At 41.4% G+C, this 23,577-nt stretch overlaps 3 protein-coding genes across 3 annotated transcripts in view; all 3 read left to right on the plus strand.

The window, feature by feature from the left end:
* The window catches only part of LOC149300092 (IQ domain-containing protein H-like), a 32,464-nt gene extending 31,263 nt beyond the window's left edge, over positions 1 to 1,201 (plus strand). Inside the window, exon 17 of the mRNA XM_089485544.1 lies at positions 1,115 to 1,201. Within this exon, the coding sequence (XP_089341670.1) occupies positions 1,115 to 1,201 (87 nt within the window). The remainder of the gene's footprint in view (positions 1 to 1,114) is intronic.
* Positions 1,202 to 5,345: 4,144 nt separating this feature from the next.
* LOC149300093 (uncharacterized protein C15orf61-like) lies at positions 5,346 to 6,280 on the plus strand. The gene is made up of 2 exons (XM_089485545.1): positions 5,346 to 5,682; positions 6,153 to 6,280. The coding sequence occupies exons 1-2, from the start codon at positions 5,346 to 5,348 to the stop codon at positions 6,278 to 6,280; spliced, it is 465 nt and encodes a 154-aa protein (XP_089341671.1).
* Positions 6,281 to 10,715: 4,435 nt separating this feature from the next.
* The window catches only part of LOC149300094 (dual specificity mitogen-activated protein kinase kinase 5-like), a 45,876-nt gene continuing 33,014 nt past the window's right edge, over positions 10,716 to 23,577 (plus strand). The window contains exons 1-8 of the mRNA XM_089485546.1: positions 10,716 to 10,850; positions 12,374 to 12,422; positions 13,403 to 13,470; positions 14,765 to 14,834; positions 17,088 to 17,128; positions 17,832 to 17,899; positions 18,415 to 18,463; positions 23,074 to 23,138. Of these exons, the coding sequence (XP_089341672.1) occupies positions 10,716 to 10,850; positions 12,374 to 12,422; positions 13,403 to 13,470; positions 14,765 to 14,834; positions 17,088 to 17,128; positions 17,832 to 17,899; positions 18,415 to 18,463; positions 23,074 to 23,138 (545 nt within the window). The remainder of the gene's footprint in view (positions 10,851 to 12,373; positions 12,423 to 13,402; positions 13,471 to 14,764; positions 14,835 to 17,087; positions 17,129 to 17,831; positions 17,900 to 18,414; positions 18,464 to 23,073; positions 23,139 to 23,577) is intronic.

Raw genomic sequence — 23,577 nt, forward strand, 5'->3', positions numbered from 1 at the left:
TGATTTGTATAGAGCTATAGTGGGTATCAACATGAATTCTATTCAATATTCTTTTATGGAGCAATATGAGAAGATGTATAAAGCATGGCAAGGTGATATAAACAATGTAAGGTAGTATAAAGAAGGGTTATGCACATACCTGGGAACTTTGTAAATTAGTGGGCACTGTGACCCATTTAAAGTACACCTGTCATTGAAAGGCAGCAAGGTGTCCCTTTGTAGGGCATAACTTTTCTCCAGTATGATAAAAAGGTGAAGACACCAAAAACATAAACCAAGTATAAAAATAGAAAATAGCTGCACAAGCTCTGATGGCGTCCACAAGCATCACCGTGAATTAAATAGATAAATATGTAGGAAAATAAGACACGCTAGTGTCAGACTAAACACGAGCTGACGCTAAAATTAATATACACAATATAAATAATTTATAAAGTTAAGTCAACCAATCTAATAAATATCTAAAAATTAATTAGCCAATAAATAGATGTATCATGACATATGCATATTTATTTATTTGCATGCATTATGATTCATCTATTTATTGGCTGATGAATTTTCGATATTTAATTACTAGATTTATTATGTACCTTAACTTTTTATATTTATTTATATTATTTATATTGTGTATATTAATTAATGTACTCATTTTAGCACTAGCTCAAGGTTAGTCTGACACGAGTATGTCTTATTTTCCTACATATTTATTTTTTCTCCAGTATGGATGAAAGGTTATGTTTAATCTTAACCCCTCACCCCTCCAAAATGACAAGCATGGCTAATAGGTGGGCTACACACTGTCCTAACAAAAGTCCGTAACCATCATTTCTAAAAAAAAAAAAAAAGTCTGTTATCACCAGGGATCACAACTGTGAGAAAAGAATGAACTCTGATGCTCAGATATCATCGAATTGTAGGGGGATATGAGGTTGTCATTTTAACAATTTGCCCTAGATTAGTTAAAATCCTGGGTGACACTTTGATATTTTCCAATTATGCATCTAGAAAGCATTGTTAGGTGTAGATGGGGAAGTTGAGAGGATATAAACATACGCCCTGACGTGTCACATGTTATCATATCAGAATTATAGGGGTTTTTTTTTGTCTTTTCCAGAAAACTGTGCAAGACATTGAAGCCATTCTGGGGGTCACAGAAGAGAACAAGTTGAAGTTTGATCAAGACAAAGAGCATGGTGTCTGAAACTAATACATAAAGCATTTCAGTGCCCGGGAGACGGCTCCATGGCTTCATTGCTCCAGTGGCCTGGTGCTTCTGCGGGGCCAAACAGTACATTTATAAAAAGCCTCTGATACTTGCATGGCAAGAGCGGGAGGAAAACCAGGATCTAACATTTAAATGTCATCTCCTTTATATCAATCTTTTATAAATAAAAAGTAAACAGAAGTTTCTGATGATGATGTCTTCTTCTGATTACATTCAGAATAGCCAAGGTGTGTGGAAAAAGTATGCACCCATACAATGCATGAGTGTTGGTCCATACTGCTCTCCAAGTGCTTCTCTCCGGAGCCTATATACATGACTTGTGCAGCAAACGCCCAAAAAACATCTCCCTCTAACGTATATAGGAGAAACGAGAATAGCACACTAATGGCCTTTGTTCCCTGTGATTATGTATGTGATCTGCCTTGGTTACAGAGGTTAAAGAAGGTAAATCACAAATGCATGTTAGGATTTAGTCAAGGATCAGGGGCTTACACTTATCCTTCTCTGCTTGTCTGAGTGGATGCTACGAGCTAGAAATAGAAGGGATGGGATAAGCACTGCGACATCCCCTCAGGAAAAGCACCTGTTGGGAGTCTATATCGGCCACTCGAGGACATGAAGAAGGCAGCTCAGGTCAACGGCTGTATATCTGATTCCTAATCGCTGATATGCGCTTTCAGGAGGGCCGCTGCAGTGGTTTCTCGATTAAGCCAAATGCGGAAATTATTCATTACATTTTGTGATAAAGAACTTTAAACAGTCAAAATCATACGGCATGGGCTGATAAACACAAGTTCGATAATGTCCATTTTTTAGAGTATTAACAGACATTGGGACAGTACTTTAACAGCAAAGTGAAGGCAGAGGCGATCTATTTACTAAAGTGAAAGCTGTTTACTATATATTATAAACCTCAGCGAGGTTTGGGGGGCCTGTATAATAGTTAAATCAGTGAGGGTTTTTTTTACCTGCTCAACCATTTAATTATACATTATACAGGGCCAGCTCAGCCTTTCTTGCTGGAGAAATTACTAGTCTTTGGCCCTTCATAATGAATAGTGAAGTGAGGGAGCTTAAACCCCAACCTTCCCTTCAGCGAGTACGCGCCGGAGCCAATGGAGTGGCACAAAGGCATGATCCTAAACCAAAACACGGCAAAAATATGAAAAAACAGGCATTTTCACATACTTTACACGATAACAAATGATATATTTGGAATTTTATTCCCAACTAAGTGTTTTACCATTTTTTTCTTTTGGAAATAAGGACTCATTTAATGAGCTTTATTAAAAGTGAACAATTTACAACGAATCACATGTTATTATAACGTCGTCTTATCAATTGAACAAATAACGTATTCAAATGAGAGGAACCGTGATTACAAACTCCGTACCGGTAATTAACGTGACAGAAAAGGTTTACAATGAAAGCGCGCACGCTAGAATTTCCAGTAGAAACACACCGTTACATTCTCTCCTTGTTTGATTGGTTCGCGGTTTTCGAACGTCTGACAAGCTCATACTATTGTCGGTGGTGTTAACCGTGCTTTGTCGTTGGTTACAATTTCGGAGATTGTCCGCGCTGATTGGCTAATGTGGTAGTTCCCTCCCCCGTATGTCAGAGACTGCCGGAAGTAGCCGCGCTGAGGTGACGGTTAGGTTTATGTTGTTTTACGGGGGTCGGTGTCATGGTTGCACGGTGTTACGGGGTCACCTCAAGTTACGTTCGTGTACAGTTAATGAAATATGGCGTGTGGTAACACACACAGTAGTCTGATATTATCTGTTTTCTTTTTGTGATGTATTTCTTAATGCTCTTAAGTTTTTTTAGTAGTTACCTTTGGGATCCCTAATAGTTACATCCTTATTTTAAAGTGAAAAGCTTTTCTTTTTGTAAATGTAATTTAAGTAAAATACCTACCGTTTCAATGAAATAAGGAGATGGCAATATGAGCCCTTAGTACAGCCTTGAATGACTTTCTAAAGAGAAGCCATGGGTTATCCAGGCGCTAAAAATATTGGGGGGGGGGGGGGGGTACACTTATTTAAAAACCACACTTTTTGACATGGCTCTTAGATCCACATAAGAAGCCAGCAATGTGATGATATGAATGCTTTTCTAAGAATGAAAGGTAAACGAAACAGGTAAGAAAGTGGAATTTATGTTGCTCTCAGGACGAGTGGGATTTCTTTTAGAAACCATCCATATATAGATAAACTAAAAATTTAGCCTGAAACAAATTAAGGAAAAACTATACATAGACAGGGCATATATATATATATATATATATATTGTAATTTAGGCATTTGTCCTGAAACATTTCATATGCCATGGTATGACAAGCTATTTTTTGGCAATGTTAAAATTGGATCATGTACATCATGTACATGTTAACCCTATTGCTATGGATCTCCATCCATTCACCCCTTCCCAATATATTCTCCCCAGCACCTGTGTTTTATATCTGAGCCACGTGGAACCCTGTTTATTTATTTATAATGGTCTCCTATAAGCAGAAATGCTACTGATCAATAATCTACAAGGAATTCCTCACCTGAGGTCCCACCTCGGCAACATAAAACCATAACGCTGCAAGTCAGTCGATTGATAACCATAGGTAAAATGCACACCTTTCATCCACAATATGGCTTATTCACTAAAGCGCAAGTGAGCAGGAGAGTTGCAGTTGTCTGGGATTTTTTCACTAAAGGGAGAGTTGTAAGGAGAATTGTGCTTATACATTGAAGTATAAACTCATGCTTACATTGTCAGCTCTTCATTTAGTGAGTAAAGTTCATTGACTTTGCTTTACATTATAAAGGACCAACCACAGTGAGCTTGTGCTCCAATAACATGGACGGCCCTGTATAAAGCATATTTCTGGAGCCACCTGATTGAACTGTACATTAAGCAGGACCAGTTCAGTCAAATAAATCCGACAGTGATTACTTAATAATACCCAGTGAATTCAAGTAGTTGAATCCACAATTCTCTTCTAAACTATCCCTTCAACTCACACTTTAGTAAATGTGCCTCTTTAAATGATGCGTATGTATTATTCATACTGCTGGGCAGAATTTGTCGGACTGACCTGCAGTGTGTAGGATTCATATGTGTTAGGTTTTAAGTGTCGAAGGAGGCAACGCTGTGGTACACTCACGTAATGCAGCAGCTAATGTGTTTTATTGCTTTCCCTTTAAATATAAAACAGTGGGGTTTTGTGTTTCATTTTGTTCTTTGTCTGGTTTCTGGGACTCGCTGAGCTGTGCAGTCTGAGCTTGATAATTAATCAGCTTCCTGTTTATTTACTGCACTAAAAATGGCAGGTGCTGCTGTTTATTAATCATACACAGACACAAACAAGACCGGCTTCACCTCCATAATTAATAGAGCAGGATCCTTCTCTTTATGTGCTAATAAAGTGAAGTGGAAACTGTTAGCGACTTTCATGTTCAGTAAGTGCTACCGAGCTATTTAATGAGCAGTAAAGGATGTTTTTATAGTAATAGAACCTCTGTACGTTCTTAAAGGGGAACATCCCCCTAATGTCCTCTCCCTCACCATGTGAATTGCATTGCAGAAGGCATTTGTGCTAGTGTGATTTGGTGTTTAATGATTGGGCCACAAACATATCAGGATTTCAGAGCATCCCTGCCTGAGCACAGGTTAATCGATTCCTGTTATGGTTGAAGTACCTGCGCTTAAGAAGCATTATCGGGAAATCCTGAATTGTACATGGCCCTTAAAAGCTCGAAGTTCACCATCCCACTTTTAAACCAGGTTTAGAAGGATGTCTGGGGTGTTGACAGAAGGGAGCTCCTAGATTGTCCTCTTTATAAGGAACAGGTTAACAAGACAACAGTGGTTAAGAAAAAAAAGCGGTAATGGAAATTGTGCCCCTGCATTGGGCAGTCTAAAGCCATCATTGTGGTATTGACTAGATTGTAAGCTCCCAAGAACAGGGCCCTCTTCTCCTTCTGTGCCAGTTTTTTATTGTGTGTGAATTTTTAATTTTACTGACTCTGTTGTAACAGCGCTATGGAATCTGCTGGCGCAATATAAATAAATGTTATGTTATATGTTACTTAGCAGAATCTTACGGACTTGCTTCTTTGCAGGTATGTTTATAGCAAAGACAGCCCACGAGGTCTTTCTGCGAATTCTCCTTTTCCCGGCAAGCTCGAGTGGTCATCCTCGTCCTAACGCCTCGGAGGTGCTGACCCAGCATCTGCTCCAGCGGAACCTTCCACACTGGACCTCTTTTTGCGTCAAGTATAGTGCCGTCAAAAACGATCAGTTTGCGCTGTCCAACTTTAACTGGAACGTAAAAGGCACAAATTACCATATACTCCGAACTGGCTGCTTCCCATTTATTAAATATCACTGCTCCCGTGCTGCCCCCCAGGACCTGCAGCTCCACAACCACCTCTTCACTGTACTGAAAGCCATAAATCTAGGTAAGTGATGGAGAGATACTGTAATTACACCCCACACACTCCATCCTGCCTCCCACCCAAGGCTTATTAAATATTTAGCTTTATAAAGGCCATCAATTGTCTTTTCAAACAGAATATGTGGAGCGTGGCTTCCTGTGGCTGCTTATCCATATGGCTGGGATTAATTACTTTGGTTTATTATCGCAGCTTATTAAAATCTCCCTTGCTGCCGTTGGTTAGAACAGCCCATTATGTTAGCGGGTTATTATGGGTTTCATATTAATCGCATTATTATCTCTCTGGCTGCCTTTCATTAGTAAAGCTGTGGAGATGCTCCAAACATAAATAAATAAAATAAACTTATCCGTTTACTGTTAGCACAATAGCGGGGGGAGCCAGAGCTGGCAATGTTTGAATGCTGGACTACTGCGAATGGAGCGAGGTATGTTTCTGTGGCCTGGGTTATGACCTGTCCTCTGTCCTTGTTGCAGGGATCCCCACCCTCATGTATGGCCTGGGGTCCTGGCTGTTTGCCCGAGTTACTGAGACGGTCCCCACCAGCTACGGACCTGTGACAATCTACTTCCTTATCAAAGAGGACGAAGGGGCTATGTTCTAAGACGGCTCCTCCTTTGTTTAATATCCCCATATGTCCCTCTGTCAGTTCTCTGCACCTCTTTTCTTACTCACAGCCTCCCCCCCCATTTCTTTTGCTGCTTTCTTTCTCACCCCTTTGCCCGCTCTTTTCCCCCGGCGGTTTTTCATTTATTTATTATGATCAAACTATTTAATTTGACTCGGCTTTGATGATGAGATCCTGGAACAAAGTAATATAACATAAAATAAATTCATGAAAATAATCTTACTTCCTTGCATCTAGTGTTTAATAGCCCAAAGCACTATGCGCAGTTTTACAAGAGAAAGTGAAATGCCTACCAAGGACCAGACCGATGTTGTATGGCACTTCCCTAAAGAAATGTTAATAGCCGTAGAAGTCGTATGTTATATTATTCCTACATATTAATACATTTACAGAGCCTGGTGGATGGTGGATATGCTCGGTACATATTTGCAGTTATAACGACAATTAAGATTCTGTTATAGATCTCGTTAAGAAATCTGTGAACTAACCACAGTCAAAGTGAGCGTTTTAAGCTGAAATTAAATTCTGCAGCAAAAAGCCAAGATGTGAATAAGCCTCCAAGGACATCCTTAATGTAAGTGGCTTATCTTTGAGTTTGGAAGTCCTGGAATACATGCATCGATATGCCAGAGATTCACATGCGTGGCAGACTTGGCATGCGCAAGTGGGCTGAAACATACCAAGATCAGTAAAAAATGTTGGTAAATATGTCCTTTTGTTGTTGCCACCAACGCAGAAGATGATTCTGTTTATAAATCAGTTTAGAAGTAATAATCTGCATCAGACTGTGCTAAAATGGCTCTTAATTACCTGAGAGAATGCAGCTTTTCTTGGAGCCCCCTCCCTCTGGTGGTGCTGCTTTGATTTTGGATGACATGTACTGCTGATGCCATGTGCCTGATATCCAATAAATACACATAACGAGGGCCCGTGTCCGATCAACGGCAGAGCCAACCCCTCCGAGAGCGCCTTTGACAAACTGCCTGATCGATCCGGCTGCTGTTCGCTGCAAGCCGCATTAAACAAACGTTTGATTTCTTGCCTAACACTGTCACTGTGTAACAATTAGGCAAATGTAATATTTTCTTGTATTACATGGAAATCAATGCACCTTTTGCTCCTGAGGAGTTGATCACGGTGAGAGATGAGCTGTCAGGGGTCAAAGGTCAGCACGACGATATCATTTCTCAGCATGGATAAACTGTTCTTCCATCTGTCACCGCAGACCCTACCACAGTTCTAGAGTCTCCTGAAAAGCCTTGTTCAAACGTGTCTTAATATTCTGAAGAATTCTGGTACTAGAATAGTCTAGAAAGTATATATCACAAACACCTGTAGCTGTAAAATGAATCAATAAAGTCATACTGGAAAAAAAGGGAACATTTTTCAATTTGCTTAAAAGTGACAAAAAAAAGGCTCCCTGACACTCAGAATGTTTAAGTATCTCAAGGAAGCGGATAATAAGCCTATTATTTGTGTTCACAGTAGCTGATGAGAATATTTTTGCTTATTTCCTCAGAAGCCCTAACAAACACAATGCTTTGTGTGCCAGCTGCCAACATGTATCATATGAATTATATAAAGTGTCCTCCTCGCGAGCAGTGGGTTAACGGTAACTGAAGCTCTGACACCTTGATCGGATCCCTACCACCTTTCAGCGCTCTCTATCTTGGTGTCTCGTATTGTCTCGCTCCTGGGGTCAAACCGATAGAGTGTCTCTGAAATGAGTCCCTTTCTGCTGAAAGATTGGACCTTTGCATGACTGAAAGGGTAAGATACCCCGCGAGAGCCATGGAAGATCGGATCATAACTCTACAAACGGGACCGGTTTGCGATTATATCACAATCACTGTGATTTTGCTAATTTAAATTGTAAACGTGCCTGGAATTGTATAATAAGCAATGGACCTGACTGAGTTTTGGGTGGAAATTTGCAAAATGAGATGCTATATTATTTAATTTCATTTATATAGCTATGGTAGCCAGTTGGCCTCTAACTGTAGACCAGACCATTGGACAGTCCTGTAGTCATTGTAATGAAGCCCTAATTTCCAACGCAGCCACATATAAAGGGGTAAGAGTAAGATGCATGGAATACGACAAACCTTTTCATTCCGTAACCTATCACTTCTTGGTGTAGATCCCCCCACTGAGTAGCTGACTACCTGGGGTATTATCTTGGCCCCAGTTATTCGAACATTAAATGCATCTGGACAAATATCACTCTTGTTCTGCCCGCAAAGCCTGACTGCACTTCTGCAAGTAGAAAGGGCTATGATTCCATAAGCGCTATCACATTCTGTGCCAGTAACATGATTATACTAGTCCTGAGGGATCAAGTGTAATCAGAGAGTTTTATATTAGGTAGATGAATTGCTAACGAGCAGGGAACTGCAAAATCGTCAGGACCTCTCTGCTTGTATACTTATTAACTCTTGAAAGATTACCTATGACAAACCGATCAATACAATACCAATTGCAATCAGCATATTTTAGGCTGTCGCTTGTGTTTAATGGTGGGAGGAGTACGAAACAAAGTGGGATGCCAACATTAACCCTTCAATGGCACAATACTTCCACGATGTTGACAAATGATCAGATTATTCCCTAAAGCATAAATGGCACCTTCTTCAATTTCCAACCGTTGTATGCATGCAATAGCGGAGCGGCTGCATTAAATTTATGAGCCCCCCCCCCCCCTTCCAAATGCATTGGAGGATTCAGCATTTGCAATGTAGGAGATGTGTTTAGCTAACATCTCATGACAGTGGCTGGGCAAACATTGCAGGGGGTATCTAATGAAAGCACCCATGTGGATGCATAGAAAGTACTTCCATTGACCACTGAGGAGGTGGGAAGCTGCAGCTTCTACCTATGGTAAATACATACGTTTATATTAAAGATTTTATCACATATTGGATATTTATAATAGGACACAAGACAAATACTAACACTTCTTCTGGGTCAGCAACTTTATTAACGTTTCTGAGTAAGCATTGTTTCACTTCGATCTACGTGGCTGTGAATGGTCTGGTGTGACAAGACCCTCTCTTGCCTGCAGTGAACTTGGATGCCAATTAGCAATTTTGGCTGTGTTTTTCCGCTTTGGGCGTTTGGGTTTGTACATGTCCACTTCACTTTTCCCCAGTTGGCCATGACTAGTCCCTCCCATGTAATTTAGAACGTTTATATACTTACCCCAAAGTTAGCCCCTGACGGTTAAACCCCTCACTGGTTTTCTTCCACTCAACTTAGTTATTTGGGTGAAGCTTTATCAGTGTTTCATATCTTAAGGCACTGAAATGCGGGTTGAAGTCCGTTAAAAGACAATCCTTACCTCTGAGGAGTATCTGCGGTCATCACCATACCTGGGAAGTCTCCATGTTTTGACAACTGAATCCTCTGGGTCACAGGTTCCTGACATGCATTTATTACATTCCACCGACTCCCAGAAGCCAGGATCCGACGGGTACTGTCGTCGACTCCCTGAAGCCAGGATATGTGAAGGAGAATGGACACTGCTGGCACTTGTACTGCCCCTGACCATCTCTGCCCCGGTGCATCTGTGCGATCTATGACTTTGTGCTCACTGGGGTAGAGAGAAGGCACGCCAAAGTATCAGATGGTAATCGAACCAGTTAAGATAATGACTGCGCAAACCTTACTTTTAACATCTTTTATTTAAAAAAAAAAAACACCAACAATTTACACAGCACTTAATACAATACATATATTCAAGGGGTATGACAAGACGAGAATACAAACTGATACATTCGGTGGAGAGAGCTCTGCTCGCAATATAGGTAACAGTCAAACAGACTGCATCTTTAAGGGATATATACCATAAACTGGTTACTGTGTCTTTTTATAGTAACGTATAATAATAGTAGATAAATTATATTTGGGGGTTCAATACCATTTAAAAAAACTACTTTTAAAATTCCATTGGACTTAAGAGAAGCCTGGTGGATACTGACAGTAATTTTGTACACCGATGAGTGTAATTAGTTAGAATAAATTATATTATGATTCCTAAATGAGATAACCATTAATTTAAAACAACAATTTAAGCATTAGACCCTTTCATTCACCCTTCATTATATGTCAAAGAAGTGCAACCTACGTTTGCAAAAACTCGACCCAGTTGAATGAGCTGCTAATTCATACCGATAATACATTTCCCTGCGCTAGTTTCGCGTGTTTATACCCATCACAGTAACAAGTAAACGAAAAATACGTTTTGCCATAAACAAATATGGCGCCTGGCATTCGAACGCGACTTTGCCCTTCGCAAGCATGGCGTCATGTCCGCCGGTTCTGTTTCCCCAGTCTTCCGCCACCTACAATTTGGTTCCGCTATTCATCTCGAGTGCCCGGGGCCCCGGACGATGTGACCCGGCAAAGGCCCGGGATGCTGTTACTTGACTACGGCCTCCCTCAGGACATGGAGAGCCAGGCCCTGGTTATCCGGATCCGTATACCTGACGGTGGGGCCGTTGACTGGACCGTTCAGCCGGCTACTCAGTTACTATTTCGTGACATCCTGGTGAGATGGGCCGCACTGGCCGTAGAGCAACTTTTATAAACGTCACTATGACGTCAATGAGTGCCATATATACATATCTATGAATTCCTTTACATCTTACAAGCGTCGTTATGTGGTTCCTGCATCATATATCGGCTCTAATTACATATGTCTTTCTACGTTATCTGTGCCTTGTGCTAATGGGAGTCTGAATCTCTATTGTGTAAAATTGTACCTGAAAACTTTTTAACTCACCTCATCATGGTTCAGCTGATCTGATAACAGCCTTGTGATTCCATGGCGATCATTCGCTAACGAGAGCAAACAAATGGTTCTAATACTTGTCCTTACCAAAACATTACTTGCCAGGACAGAGGTAAAGATAAAAAAAGATTTATTAAGGAAACGAGAATCAGCAGACGCGTCAGTTTATTCTTTCCGTTGAAAACGTAATCGCATAAACCTTTTATGAAGCTTTTTCGGTTTCTATGGCAACAGCCTGTCAGTATCTGCTTTTTTGTCACATGACTGTCAAACAATTCCTGTAAAAATATGAATGATGTGTTTCTGGGCAGAGGAAGTGTTAAATTCAGCAAAGTAAATGGAACAGCACCTTTAAATAATGGTAGAATGTGGAGTCTTCTCCAGACTGCGTGACCGCAAGAGTTTAAAGCAGTCATCCAAAATCCTTAAATTCATGTAAATATTATCAAACCATGCGGGTTCCTAGTTATGCCTGGAATTGGTATAAAGATCCTGGTGACTTTGTATTTAACCCAAAGAGATCCTTGATGTGATTTATAACGGCAGTTAAATTATTCTTTTTTGACTCTTTAGCTAAAATTCCAGTAAAATAACCTTTAATTTTCTTTTAAAAAGTGTCAAAGTTAATTTTGCAGTACTTCAAGAATCTTAAGAAAGCAGCATGCGCTGTAGAAGTTACAGACTGCTTCCTCTGAACGACCAACATTGTCTGCTTCAATTCAGTTTATCGATGAGTCATTTACCGATTCTGCAATAAATAAAAGTTTTAATCCCGAGCCAGATGTTTCCATACTGTGACACCAACTAAACACGACAAGAAGTTATATTATTATAATATATTATATAATAATATTAGAATATTATATTAAAATATTATTTTAGAATCACTAACTTTCCTTCCTGTAAAATCTGACTGATGCACTTTATGAAATAGGATGGGAAACTATAATAAGGTGTAACTGCTTCTGTTCTTTCATTGATGCAGGTTAAGGGTCTTATCAAACCAGTAAACACCAGATCGCTGTTCATTCAAGAGTTCACAAGAATACTACTTAGATTCTAGATAGATTCTAAACTAAGTCCAGGCTAGTGGAACAAAATCCACCAGATCCTTTCTTCTACCAATGACATGTTGGGTCAATAATGAATCCGTACCAGTGATAATATATCTAGTGTTGTTTTCCAGAAAGTTTGATCTCTCAATCACACCCACTGACACTCTGAAGGACCAAATGCTATTTTACTTCCAGGATCAAGTGACTTTTTCATTTCTTTTCTAGGATGTGATTGGACAGGTCCTCCCCGATGCAACAACAACAGCCTTTGAATGTAAGTTACATTTCCACCGTGAAGCAGAGTTCGTTCCGCCATGTTTGTTCTTCAGAAGACCCATCTTAAAGTAGATCTGTTGCCATCAAGTTTTTTGTGTCTCCATAAGTAAAAACTGCAGAAACTACCAATTATTGGTCATTGTTATTGTTTCCAATAGTGTTATAATTTAGAGATATCAGGTAAGGTTTAGATATATAGAGCTCTACATTATTCCTATTGTTGTGAACCCTGCATAACAACTGCTTAGCTGGGCTCATCTTCCTCCCTTACCATATATTAGTTTTATATATCCCCGCTGTTTGGATATTATTATATTATTGTTTCGCTCTTATCCTGTATGCTCTGCATGCTGTGCATACGTTTTGTACCCTGACTGTCATTGTTCCCATTTACTTGAAAAGTGGGAGGAATAACCATAAAAGTCAGGCAACTATGGAACCTGATCTCATGGTGAGAATCTGGGATGCTAACAGGTCCACCTATTTTTTAAGAATTTTTTTTTTTTTTAATGAATGAAACTATCGAAATAAAATTAGTTGCAGTGTATTGACGCACATCACTAAAAGGTACTTAAAAATATTTTCTTCATATACAATTTCCCTTCAGATAATAAAAATGCCTAATTAATTAATGTCTTTGGTGCCATTTTCTGAAAGAGCAGCAGTGGTCTGTAGCCCGTACCAGGGCTGAAGAAGTCTCGGAGCCAGGTAGCCATGCCACACACAATTTTAATCTTGCTTTCTAAATTTCTGATACCAGCTTGTCTGGCTTATACCATTGACATGAATTTGTCCAACCCTGGCCCAGATGATGCTATGCATGTGTACATCTCCCGAGTCAACGTGGCTCTCATCACTCGGAAATTGTCCACTTGGCTCTCAGGCTGGAAAGGTTAAAACAACTGTTATTTCTGATTCAACTACCCTGTGCGGCATTCTTTCAATTTCACATGACAGCCATCTTTTTTTCCCTTGTAGATGAAGATGAGGATGGTGACAGGATCACAGTTAGAAGTGATGAGGAGATGAAGGCCATGCTATCCTACGTATGTATTCTCTTCTTGTTTAATTATTGAATACCCCTAGCAGTCGCCTGGAACAACACCGGGTCATCAGACCTTGCAGTGTGTTTCCAGCACATTAACATAACCTTTGCTGTCGTTTCATTCGCATACACTCACTTTTGTCAATCACACAAACACATCAGTTATGACACCAGAAGAACTGTGACCAGCACAGGTCTGCCAGTTTACCCTCTTACCCCGTTTTATTTTTCCGCTAGAGTTCCATTTGTTTTAATGGAATTCCGTTAAATTATTTCTTATCGCTTGTGTTAGATTCAATACCATTTTGAAATGGAAGCCCCCATGAAGCGTAAAGCAAAATCTTATTATGAAAGAAGGATTGTGTCCGATATCTGCATACGTTACTTCTGAAGAATAACAGTGCCTTACCTGTGCGGAATCAAATTTGCTTATGTATTTTCTTCCTGGGGAAAACAAATCCTATTTAAAAAATAAATAAAAAATGTTTGTCTGTGTAGCCATCTTTAAAGCAGCTCCCTGTCAGCTCCTGAAGATATAAATGATCGCCGATGACTTTGAGGGTTGGGGTCTCGCTTGATGTTTTTTAATGCGAGCTACACATTAGGAATAATCTCTCTTAATGACTTGTGCATTAGGTATCGTGCCGGATAAATGAACTATCAATTTCTTAGCTTTTTTTTTTATGCAGTACTTAAAGTTACGGCTCATTGGTAATTAACCCCCTCCAGGCTGTCAGCTGCCTGTCGTCCTCATCCTAGTGGGAATGTTCCTCTTCCTTCGATTTATATCTGACTTCATGCTGCAGAAGTAAGAAGCGGATAGCAAGAATTCCAACCATATTATGTCTCTGTGCGGAGGAGGCAGATAGTTTTGCCCCAGTATAGGAGTGGGATACTGTTCCATTTAGGCAATTCCTTTTGATTGCTGTGCTCCAGTCCTGCGTTTGGATGCTGAACTCTCCTTAGGGATAGGGAGAATTCAAGTTGTGTGTCCAAGGTTCATAACTTAGGTACCTTCTTTGCAGTGTGCTGTATGCTTAGGCAGGCCCATGCGCCATCAGTGCTGCACACTGCACTGGAGTATAGACCTAGGCACTGCCACTGCACTGGACTATAGACCTAGGCACTGTCACTGCACTGGACTATAGACCTAGGCACCTTCACTTCTCCTTCTCCATTGTGCTCAAGATAGGTGGTCCACAATGTTATGGAGCTGTTGCTTCTTTAATTATGGGGAGGAATTTTTCTTGTTGATCAGAAGCTGTTTTCTGATACGTATTGCTTTCTCTTTGCAGTACTGCAGTATGGTGTTAGAGCAACAAGGCAGCAGTCCCTTCATTGAGCCGCTGCAGATATACCCACGAGGTGAGTGTTCTGTGCACTAAGTGTTTTTTTCTTAGACTTTACAGCAAATAAACAAAATTCAGTATGTGCCGCTTCGATATTTAACACTACAGATACAAAGCTACCGTCTGTGCTGATTTTCAGACATTTGGTTTTCTGATGTGTGGTTTCAAGAAGTTTAATAAGTCCAAGTTGTAAACTTGCAATCGCCATAGCAACCCAATAAATGTTCGTGATGCCTACTTCACTTTTAGCAGTTTGTGGGAAAACTTTAGGCATAAACTCCATTATTAACCCCCCAATTATATTGCATACAAGGGTTAGTTGCATTGGGTGCCTCTGTCCCCGTACACGTAAAGGATATGTGTGTGTTAAATTAGTTGCTACTCATGGTTGCAAATAAAACTCCTGATCTAGAGGGGCTTTTTAACAGACCTTTCGTGATTTTGGCTCTGATTGGGTTAGAGGAAGGACATTCCTTTTGGTCTTTACAACATCACTTTCTGTTGTAAAGACCAAAAGGAATTGTGGACAGAATGCTACCTGAGCGAAGCAATGGAGAGGTTGGGGACACACGAGTCACATTCCCAGCAGAGCTGGTAAAGGCTAATACACAAGAGTCTCTCCTGCACATTATACGAGGGCAAGCATCACAAAGCATCGGAAGGCTTTCTAGCAATTAGGAACACAGCACCTTACACACGCGGGTCGTACAGCTCACCCGGTGCGGTTATTCACAAGGTGCATTTGCATGTACAGCAGCCTCATGCCTGACAAACGTTTACGCAGACATTCTGCAGCAACAAAAGCGGGAAGCCCTGCACCTGTTCCCTGCCGCCCGTCCGCCCGCCTGCCCGCGCGCCGAGACATTACTTCACATCTTGCTGCGTTGCACAAAGGCTTATTGATGTGTGCAGTAATTATAGAGTGCGTGACGATTGTTAATAGCTGGGGCACAGCGCACTCTCCGCTGACACAGCAGGGGTTAAATATGCATTCCACCAAGACCGAGCAGGGGGCAAAAATGTAATTCTTTACTTCAAGACAATCAATCAAAATTGACAGGGACTTTAACAACAATTTGCGGCGGGACGTGAAAAGGGAGCAGCCGAGACCTGTGAGCGTGCTTCTATTCATAACAGTCGTCCTGCGTGCTGACAGACGGGGCTGCGGGAGGAAGCTGCAGCTGCACAAAGCTTCCACTCAGGATCAGCTTTCATCCATTGATATAGGTCCCCACCACGTTACTCCCACCTCCGCAGGACCTGATGTGAATGTGATGTCCATGTCCGCCATGTTTATTAATCCCATTGGGTTATAACTGTCAGGTTTGAGCAGTCGCTGCCACAGCATAGCTGAGAAATATTGTGGCCACCCAGGGTCACGCTAAGACCGCACAACTTAACCATGGGGGACATCATGACCTCCTGCTAGGAAACACATTGACAATACATTGCGTGTAGAATACCTGTGCTGCTGTGCTATAAAGTAGCTGCATCTATTAACCGTTTGACTTCCACAGGTGTAGACTCATCCTTGTGGCACTCAGAAGGTTAATTTATGCCCCGTGCATTGAACAAAAGTTTTCTTTGATTTTCTCTTTCTTTGTTTTCTTCCATATATTATCAGTCTCTCTGGAAGAGGAATACTTGAGCGGATTTAGTTGGCCTCGATCACGTTATCTCCCTGTGATTGTAGAATATCCCCAGCACATATATCACGGCCGCCACATTTAGGTGTCAGTTCTAGCTGCGATGCGCGAGGCTACCGTCTGCGGCCTGAAAGGAGATCAGAGCGCCCTTTTCCGCAAGAGATATTGGGGACGTTTAATAACAAGCCGTGTGTCGACAAGCGGCACGTGGAGAACATCAGGGATATTAATATGGATAGTCTGTCCTGCCTATTGCTAGGAATTCCCAGTATTGCCGCACCTGCTCCAGAATGTGGAATTAAGGGCAGCACACAATCATTTTTAGCTTACCGTGTGCGAGCGTGTGTATGTGTGCGTGTGTGATTTTTATTATGTCTTTTAAGCAGAAATTAGAATTTAGATGAGACGGTGTCAAGAGGGTCTGCTATTTCGCAGAAAGGATCCTGTCTTCTGGGACCTCTCTCTCTCCGCTCAGAGAGCCTCTCTTCAATCATTCCTCGCTGCTAATTTTGGTGTCACTCTCATTTCTTTTTAAACGATTCATTTCAGAAGCGGGGGGGGGGGGGATGTGTGATTTTAAATGGGCCCGATGTGATCTACAATTTAGTCTATTACTGTTGCAGCCTGCAAGCCTCCCGGGAAGCGGAACATACATGGCCTCAAGGTAGGAATTTCAATAATTGTTTCAGTAAAGTTGGATGGATTGGAAATGCTGTGTTCCACTTATTGAAATGTCAAAAAAAAAAACCCTGCACTTGAAACACCGATGACAAGCAGTACTTGCATTTGTGCGTGGCAATGGAGGATGCAGATACGGGGGGGCGCGAGACAAACACGCACAGATCTATAGCTACATGTGGATCTTATTGCCAGCCCTTATTGTGTTAACTCTTTGGTTAACATATTCATTGTTTTAACCCTTCAGAGTGTCAGAGGGACGGCTCAGCTTGCTCCCCTTAGAAGACAAAGATTTAAAGGGGGGCATTAGTCCCCCATAGGTCACAGATTGACTTTTTCGCTGTTTCTTTCTTGAAAATGTTGTTGCAAAGCCATTTGTACTTTGCACGTTTTTTCCCGTTATTGTTCAATCTGCGACATCTTTCAAAAATTACCACTAATGTAGGTGAACAGGTGTATTTTCTTTATGGAGTGTTTTCCAATGGTGCCTTCCTGCATGTATAGAATCCAGATTACCTTTATTAACTTATTTCTATCAGAATCCATTAAATGTATGTATTATTAAGGGGGGCGCTTACATAGGACATAAAGCGTCTGTGCCAGGGATATCAGTATTAACAGGGTTTTGGCTGGTTAGATCAATGGCTTAATGTATAGAACGGCCTTTACGTTGTCCTTTCTCTTTCCAGGTAAACACCAGGGCTGGGCCTTCCAGTAACAGCAGTCCCTCTGTGGCAGACAACCTGGCCAGCAATAGGTGAGTGTTTGAGAGGCAGGGCAGATAAGTCTGGAAATACATCCGCTAGTGTCTGTGTCCCAAACTTTACTTTGTTATGAGAGGCTGATGCCTGTTAGCTTCACCTGCATGGGGGCCCAATTTGGCCCTGCATAATCTATAGTTGAATCAATTGGATTTGAGTCACCTCACAGATTTAAACAATGCAATATGCAGGGCCTGCTCAATCCTTCTTGCAGGAGAAACCTGCCAGTGCTGGCCTTTCGTAACACATAGTGATGGTAGTGACTTGAACCTGCAGACCTTTGCCTTATTAAATAATAGACTTACTGGCTTAAACAGGTAATGGCTTCTTAGGTGGTCCGCATACATCCCAGCTCCAGGTGTACCAGTACATTTAAAAGGCTTGTAGACTAAAATCGCACAGACATACATGAGGTTGGCCAGCTAGGATACAATTGCTGATTTTTGTTATATTCTGATTTGTATCCACTCTACCAAGCGTGTGCCTTAACAAGCTTAATTTATCATTTTAGTCTCAAGAAGTCATCTGCGGAGCTCAAGAAGATCCTTGCCAATGGACAGGTGAGCCGTGTTCTTCTAATACATATCCGTGTCCATCTCGGTTTTTTGTTTTGTGTTACACGCGTTGTTGACTACTACAGACTAGTAGAGTTGTCCATCTGTTTGCCTTTTTTAGAGAAAACTGCATAACATTTTTTTACCATTCTTGCAGGCTTACATCACTGTTTTGTTACTTTGTGTTTTCTCCTTTTCTTACCGTATGATCGTTGTTTGCGTTTGACTAGTAATTTCTATATGTTATTACCCACCACGCAACAGAAAGGCACAGTTGTGCCTTGAAGAGTTATGCGGTTGTGGAGGACTTGGAGGAAATATGATACTCATTTTTAGTAGTTGTAATTAATCTTAAGTATTGGGTAGTGGTGGAGAAGAGTGGTTTCTATTATAAGCATAGCTATATAAGGCCTGGTCTTATATATTTTCTAAATATATCAATGTGTAGAATTTAGTTTACAGTTGTTCATTTAGCGCAAGTTTAGCTTTCCGCACTTCAGTCTTGCCCTGGTGGTTCCTTGGCTGAACTGTTCTGGTGTTGGAGTAACAAGTGCTGGAGCAGCTCTGGCACGGTGGAGAGGGAAGCGTGGGAGCAGCGCATATGACAACCAACAGGCTCTTCTCTGAGCTCTGGGGAGGCAGCTGCCCCATGCTATCAAGTCTGCCTATTAGGATCAATTGGCCAAGACATCTGTGTCAGTGCAAATAAAAGGGCCTTATTGATTTCCTAACTGCTGCTCACTTCCCCTCCTTGTTCAGGAGCTTGAAATCTTAATTATCTCAGCGTCTTGCCGGCGTGACCCCTCTAAGACTCATCCGCATTTCATGAATCAAGTCGTCATAGTTGAGCGTGTCAAGAAGACAATTAAGCGCCCCCCACTCTCCACCTCTCTGGCCCCCATCCGCTCCTCACAGGCATCTATCATGCTGTTTCCATACACTTTATGTGTATCTATTTACTCATACTGGATACTAACATCTCCTAGTGGAAAAAAGCTAGTAAGTATGGCATTGAGAACAGAGACATGTCCCCATTACACAGTCTACAGTCCTGCCATAAATGCATCTTAGTATACACATCAGATATATGTAGGCATCAGCCATCCTCATATACCAACCAGGACTAGCTATGGACAGGTATTCCTCATCTGTTTTACATGCTGGATTTTGAATGACTTGATGGTCTCAGATTTGTCGAGTGCTAGCAAGTAAAAGGTTAATATTGTTCCTTATTAATCATTAATAGAAAATGAGAAGCCATTTCTCACGATAATCAGCTATTGACAGGCAAGGAATAGCACTGGAGTGTTGCATTGATGCCGGTTATGTGGTATAAATATTTATTTCTTTTCTGTCACTTTCTGTGAAAACTGGTATTGATTCCTTATTGATAGTGTCAGCACTTGATTGGAAGTGAGTCTCGTCTCTGCCGATTCATGCCAAAGTTGCCGGGCCTGGGGACTCAGATGTTCTGCAGCAATAATGCTGGAAAAATGACAAATGAATCCATCTATTGTATGTTATTTTAGTGTTTAGTGTCACTCACTTCTTAGTATGCTTTGTTACATAGCATAAGACTCAGTTTTAACTTCAGTCCTTGAGATCCGTCAGCAACGGCACTGTCAGTAACAGGTACTCCGAGAATTGTGGAAAAGCTAGCATATTAGTCCTAGAGGGTCATGATTTAGTATACATTTTTAATGCAACTTCATATTACTCAGTTACATGATTAAAATTAGTCACTGGGAATAGGTATTACAAAAGACAGGCATAAAGTAGAGCCCAGGAGAAACTTCACACAAGAAGCCAGGGCGGATTGGAGCACAGGAGAAATTATTACCTAATGTAATTCAAAGAGTGTGGGCTCTGTTAAGAGTACCATCAGAGAAAGGCTGGGTAGCAGAACCACATCAAAAAAGCTAAGCAGTTTAGGACACAACAACAGATCGATGAATTGAATAGGACACGGAAAAGTCCAAAGAAATAGACTTCCATAGGGACAACTTCAGGGGGTATTAACACAAGCCTGTCCTTTCCACAAACAACATAATGCCGAGGGTGATAGAGGAGGCACCCAAGTCATTTTTCACCCATTACACCAAGATCACTTGGACCTATTGGTAGATGGTGGCGGAGGTGTCTTTATGGGCACCAGGTGAGGGACTATTATTGTGTGTAGCCAGAGGCAAATGTTTGTGGCAGAATGCATGTGTTTCTCAGTAAAGACATGCAAACTAGTCTGATTCTGTGGCGGGTGTTGGAATGTTGTTTATTGTGTTTTTTGGGGGATAGTGACCTAATATTGATACCAAACTTTCTTGAAAGGTCTTACTGTGTTTGACTATACTAAAATCATACTGTCTATTAAAACATGTTTCCCACCTGGAATAATTTCACCATCTAATAATTTCATAATGGTTTTCCAGGTAGCTTTATGTACTTGCCATTTAATAGCTTGTAGTGTACACATGGGTGTGTACTATTTTGTTTGCTTTTCTTATTTCACCCATAGTTTTTAAATGAATTTTTTTATGGGATTTGTATGTGCACTTGTAAGAATTACCAGCCTGTAAGCTTGTCTGTTTGAGAGCTAGCAATTCTAGTGTCCGTATCGGATGATATGGATGAGATAAGACAGACAGAGAGGGTCTGTAGCTGGTTAATGGCACCTTAAAAAAATGTCACAGTATTTATTTTCAGAATGGATCTCGGGATGTTCATGGGCATGTATCCATCACACTTACTATCCAGTGGGGCTTGGCAGAAAATGTGTTAAACAGCCCCATCTGATTTAGTAACCACCCGTTGGGGCTCCTGAAGGTCCCCCACCCCTCGGATTGACCCTCCGCACCTCTGCTATATCATCCCGGACTGACACCTTTTATCAAACTTTAATGAAATGACCCAGGCAAACAAATTGTCATTAAACTTTCCATCACTCTGTCCCTTGGTATCACCTTTTATAAATTGGACGGCAAATGTTGTATTGATCTTGCTGCTGTTGCAGCTGAACTTGAAATGACCTGGGCCCTGGGTTGTTTATGGCCCCACATTGCTTTTTCCTGACACTTTACATCCAGAGCTTGACACAGTGTCCCTTTGTCACTCACTGTCTCTCATTGTCTCTGTCATTTACTCATTATATTCCACTCTCTCAGCCCCCAGTCTGTCTCTTTTTTTATGGACCACTTTCCCTTGGCCACCCATCCCCCTATCTCATTGTCTATTCCATCCCCACACATCTCACCCACTATCTCTTCTTCGCCCCATGTCAGTGGTCATTCCCATTCCCCTCCACACTTTCCTTGTCCTCATTAAAGGGACATTTTAATGTTCCGAACATCTACATTCCGAAGAATGTAAGCTGCTTAATGCAAGTACTGTAATGGGTATTCTTTAAAATGTTCTAAAAAATATGGAGAGGCTGCAGCTCCGTGGTCAGATGATTTGCAACACTTATTGGGTGTTTAGACCAGCCAAACATTTTCCTTTGAAATCAGTGGGTGCAATTTCCACGCTTGGGTATGTGGTTCTTGTTGGGCGTCCTTGCAATGTTTCTATACCCAGTCTTAATGGGATCGCTTTCCATTCCTGCGAACAGAGCTCTGTCCACAGCTTCACCAAGCCAGAGCTGCAGAATCCACCCATACATTTGCAAGGGGGAACATTATGCACATTATGGCTGGATTGACCCTTGCTCTTCATTTTGCAATAATATATGAATAACTTCATTCTCATGCATTGAGTGTCCGCCTGGGTGTACCAAAAGGCTTAGTTGGGGGACCTCTTCTGTTCTCACTTTATACTACCTCACTAAGCAAACTTTCATTACCATTACCAATCCCTCTGCCTTGCCTCTGTCTCTAACTGAATGTCTGCATGATTCCAAAAACTCAATCTCTCCAAAACCAAACTTCTTATCTTCCCTCCCTCCAATGCCAACATTCCCTCAACAGTTTCCTTCAATGTCAATCGTGCAATCATCTCCCCGTCTCCTCACGCTCGCTGCCTTGGTGTCATCCTTGTCTCCGACGTTTCATTACCCCCCACATACAGTCTGTCTCAAAAAACAGCCATCTCCATCTTAAAAACATTGCACACATCCATCCGTTCCTAACGCAAGATGCCACTTAAGATGCTTGTTTATACCCTTGGTATCTCCTGTCTTGACTATTGTAGCCCAGTCTTAGCTGGTCTCCCTCATACCTGTCTTGCCCCCTTTACCATCCATCAAGCTTCCTTACCCATCGCTTTACTAACGTCTCCCCCCTCATTTCGAAATCCTGCCTCTTACTTTCACAGCGGTTCCCCTCACTCCTCACTCATCTCTAAATACACTCCTCATCCGATGGTCTCAGTGTGAAATACGGCCTTACGCTTTCTAGATTGTTTGAGCAGGGCCCTCCTTACATCTTGTTTCTGTAAGTTAAATGTGTAACGGTATGCATTACTTGCCTGTTTACACATTGTACAGATCTGTGGAATATGATGGCGCTATATAAACCAATAAATAATAATACCGTCTTGTTATAATTTTTTATAATTTCATCTTCCTTGCTTGTTTTATTGGCACCTGTCACTCCATGTACATCATAATTTTTCATTTCTTCATGCAGATTAATGAGCTTGACATCCAGTATCGAGATATTTTGGGTCACGGAAATGGAGGAACTGTATACAAGTGAGTATATGAACATGTTGGTGTGCCAGGGCCTTGCCCAATTATACAGATGGTTTTTTGGTTAGGTTCTTCAGATTTCCTCCACAGAGCTTGTGAGCCTAATGCGGACCTTGTTGTGTAGTGGAAACAGTACCATATTTTCTCAAAAAGCAATGGGAATGTAAATCCAAATCTCTGATGTATAAAGTATTTGGCATACATGAGAACTTTCAAGCTTCAGCGACCCCGGGTCCTCCCTTCTTGGGGAAGGTGGTCCCGCTGACGTTGCAGGTAAAGTGGTGGTTGGAGAGGAAGTTGGCCGGGTGTTGGCCGTGTCCCAAAGCCGCTCTCGCGACTCAAAGAGTTTCCCGCTGAAAACCCGGAGAGTTCCCAGGTATGGAAACTGGAAGAAATGTACAGTCAGAAGGAGAGCTGTGTTCCAGTTGTTTGCATGATGCAG

This window comes from Sceloporus occidentalis, unplaced genomic scaffold (genome assembly GCF_023333645.1).
Source record: "Sceloporus occidentalis isolate IW3139 unplaced genomic scaffold, rSceOcc1.0.p SCAF_26, whole genome shotgun sequence".
Taxonomy (NCBI): domain Eukaryota; kingdom Metazoa; phylum Chordata; class Lepidosauria; order Squamata; family Phrynosomatidae; genus Sceloporus; species Sceloporus occidentalis.

Excerpts from the sequence above, each read along its gene's own strand:
- LOC149300093 (XM_089485545.1), top strand. The coding sequence starts at position 5,346 with ATGTTTATAGCAAAGACAGCCCACGAGGTCTTTCTGCGAATTCTCCTT. Across the intron at positions 5,683-6,152 it reads ACTGAAAGCCATAAATCTAG|GGATCCCCACCCTCATGTAT; the intron begins GTAAGTGATGGA and ends TCCTTGTTGCAG.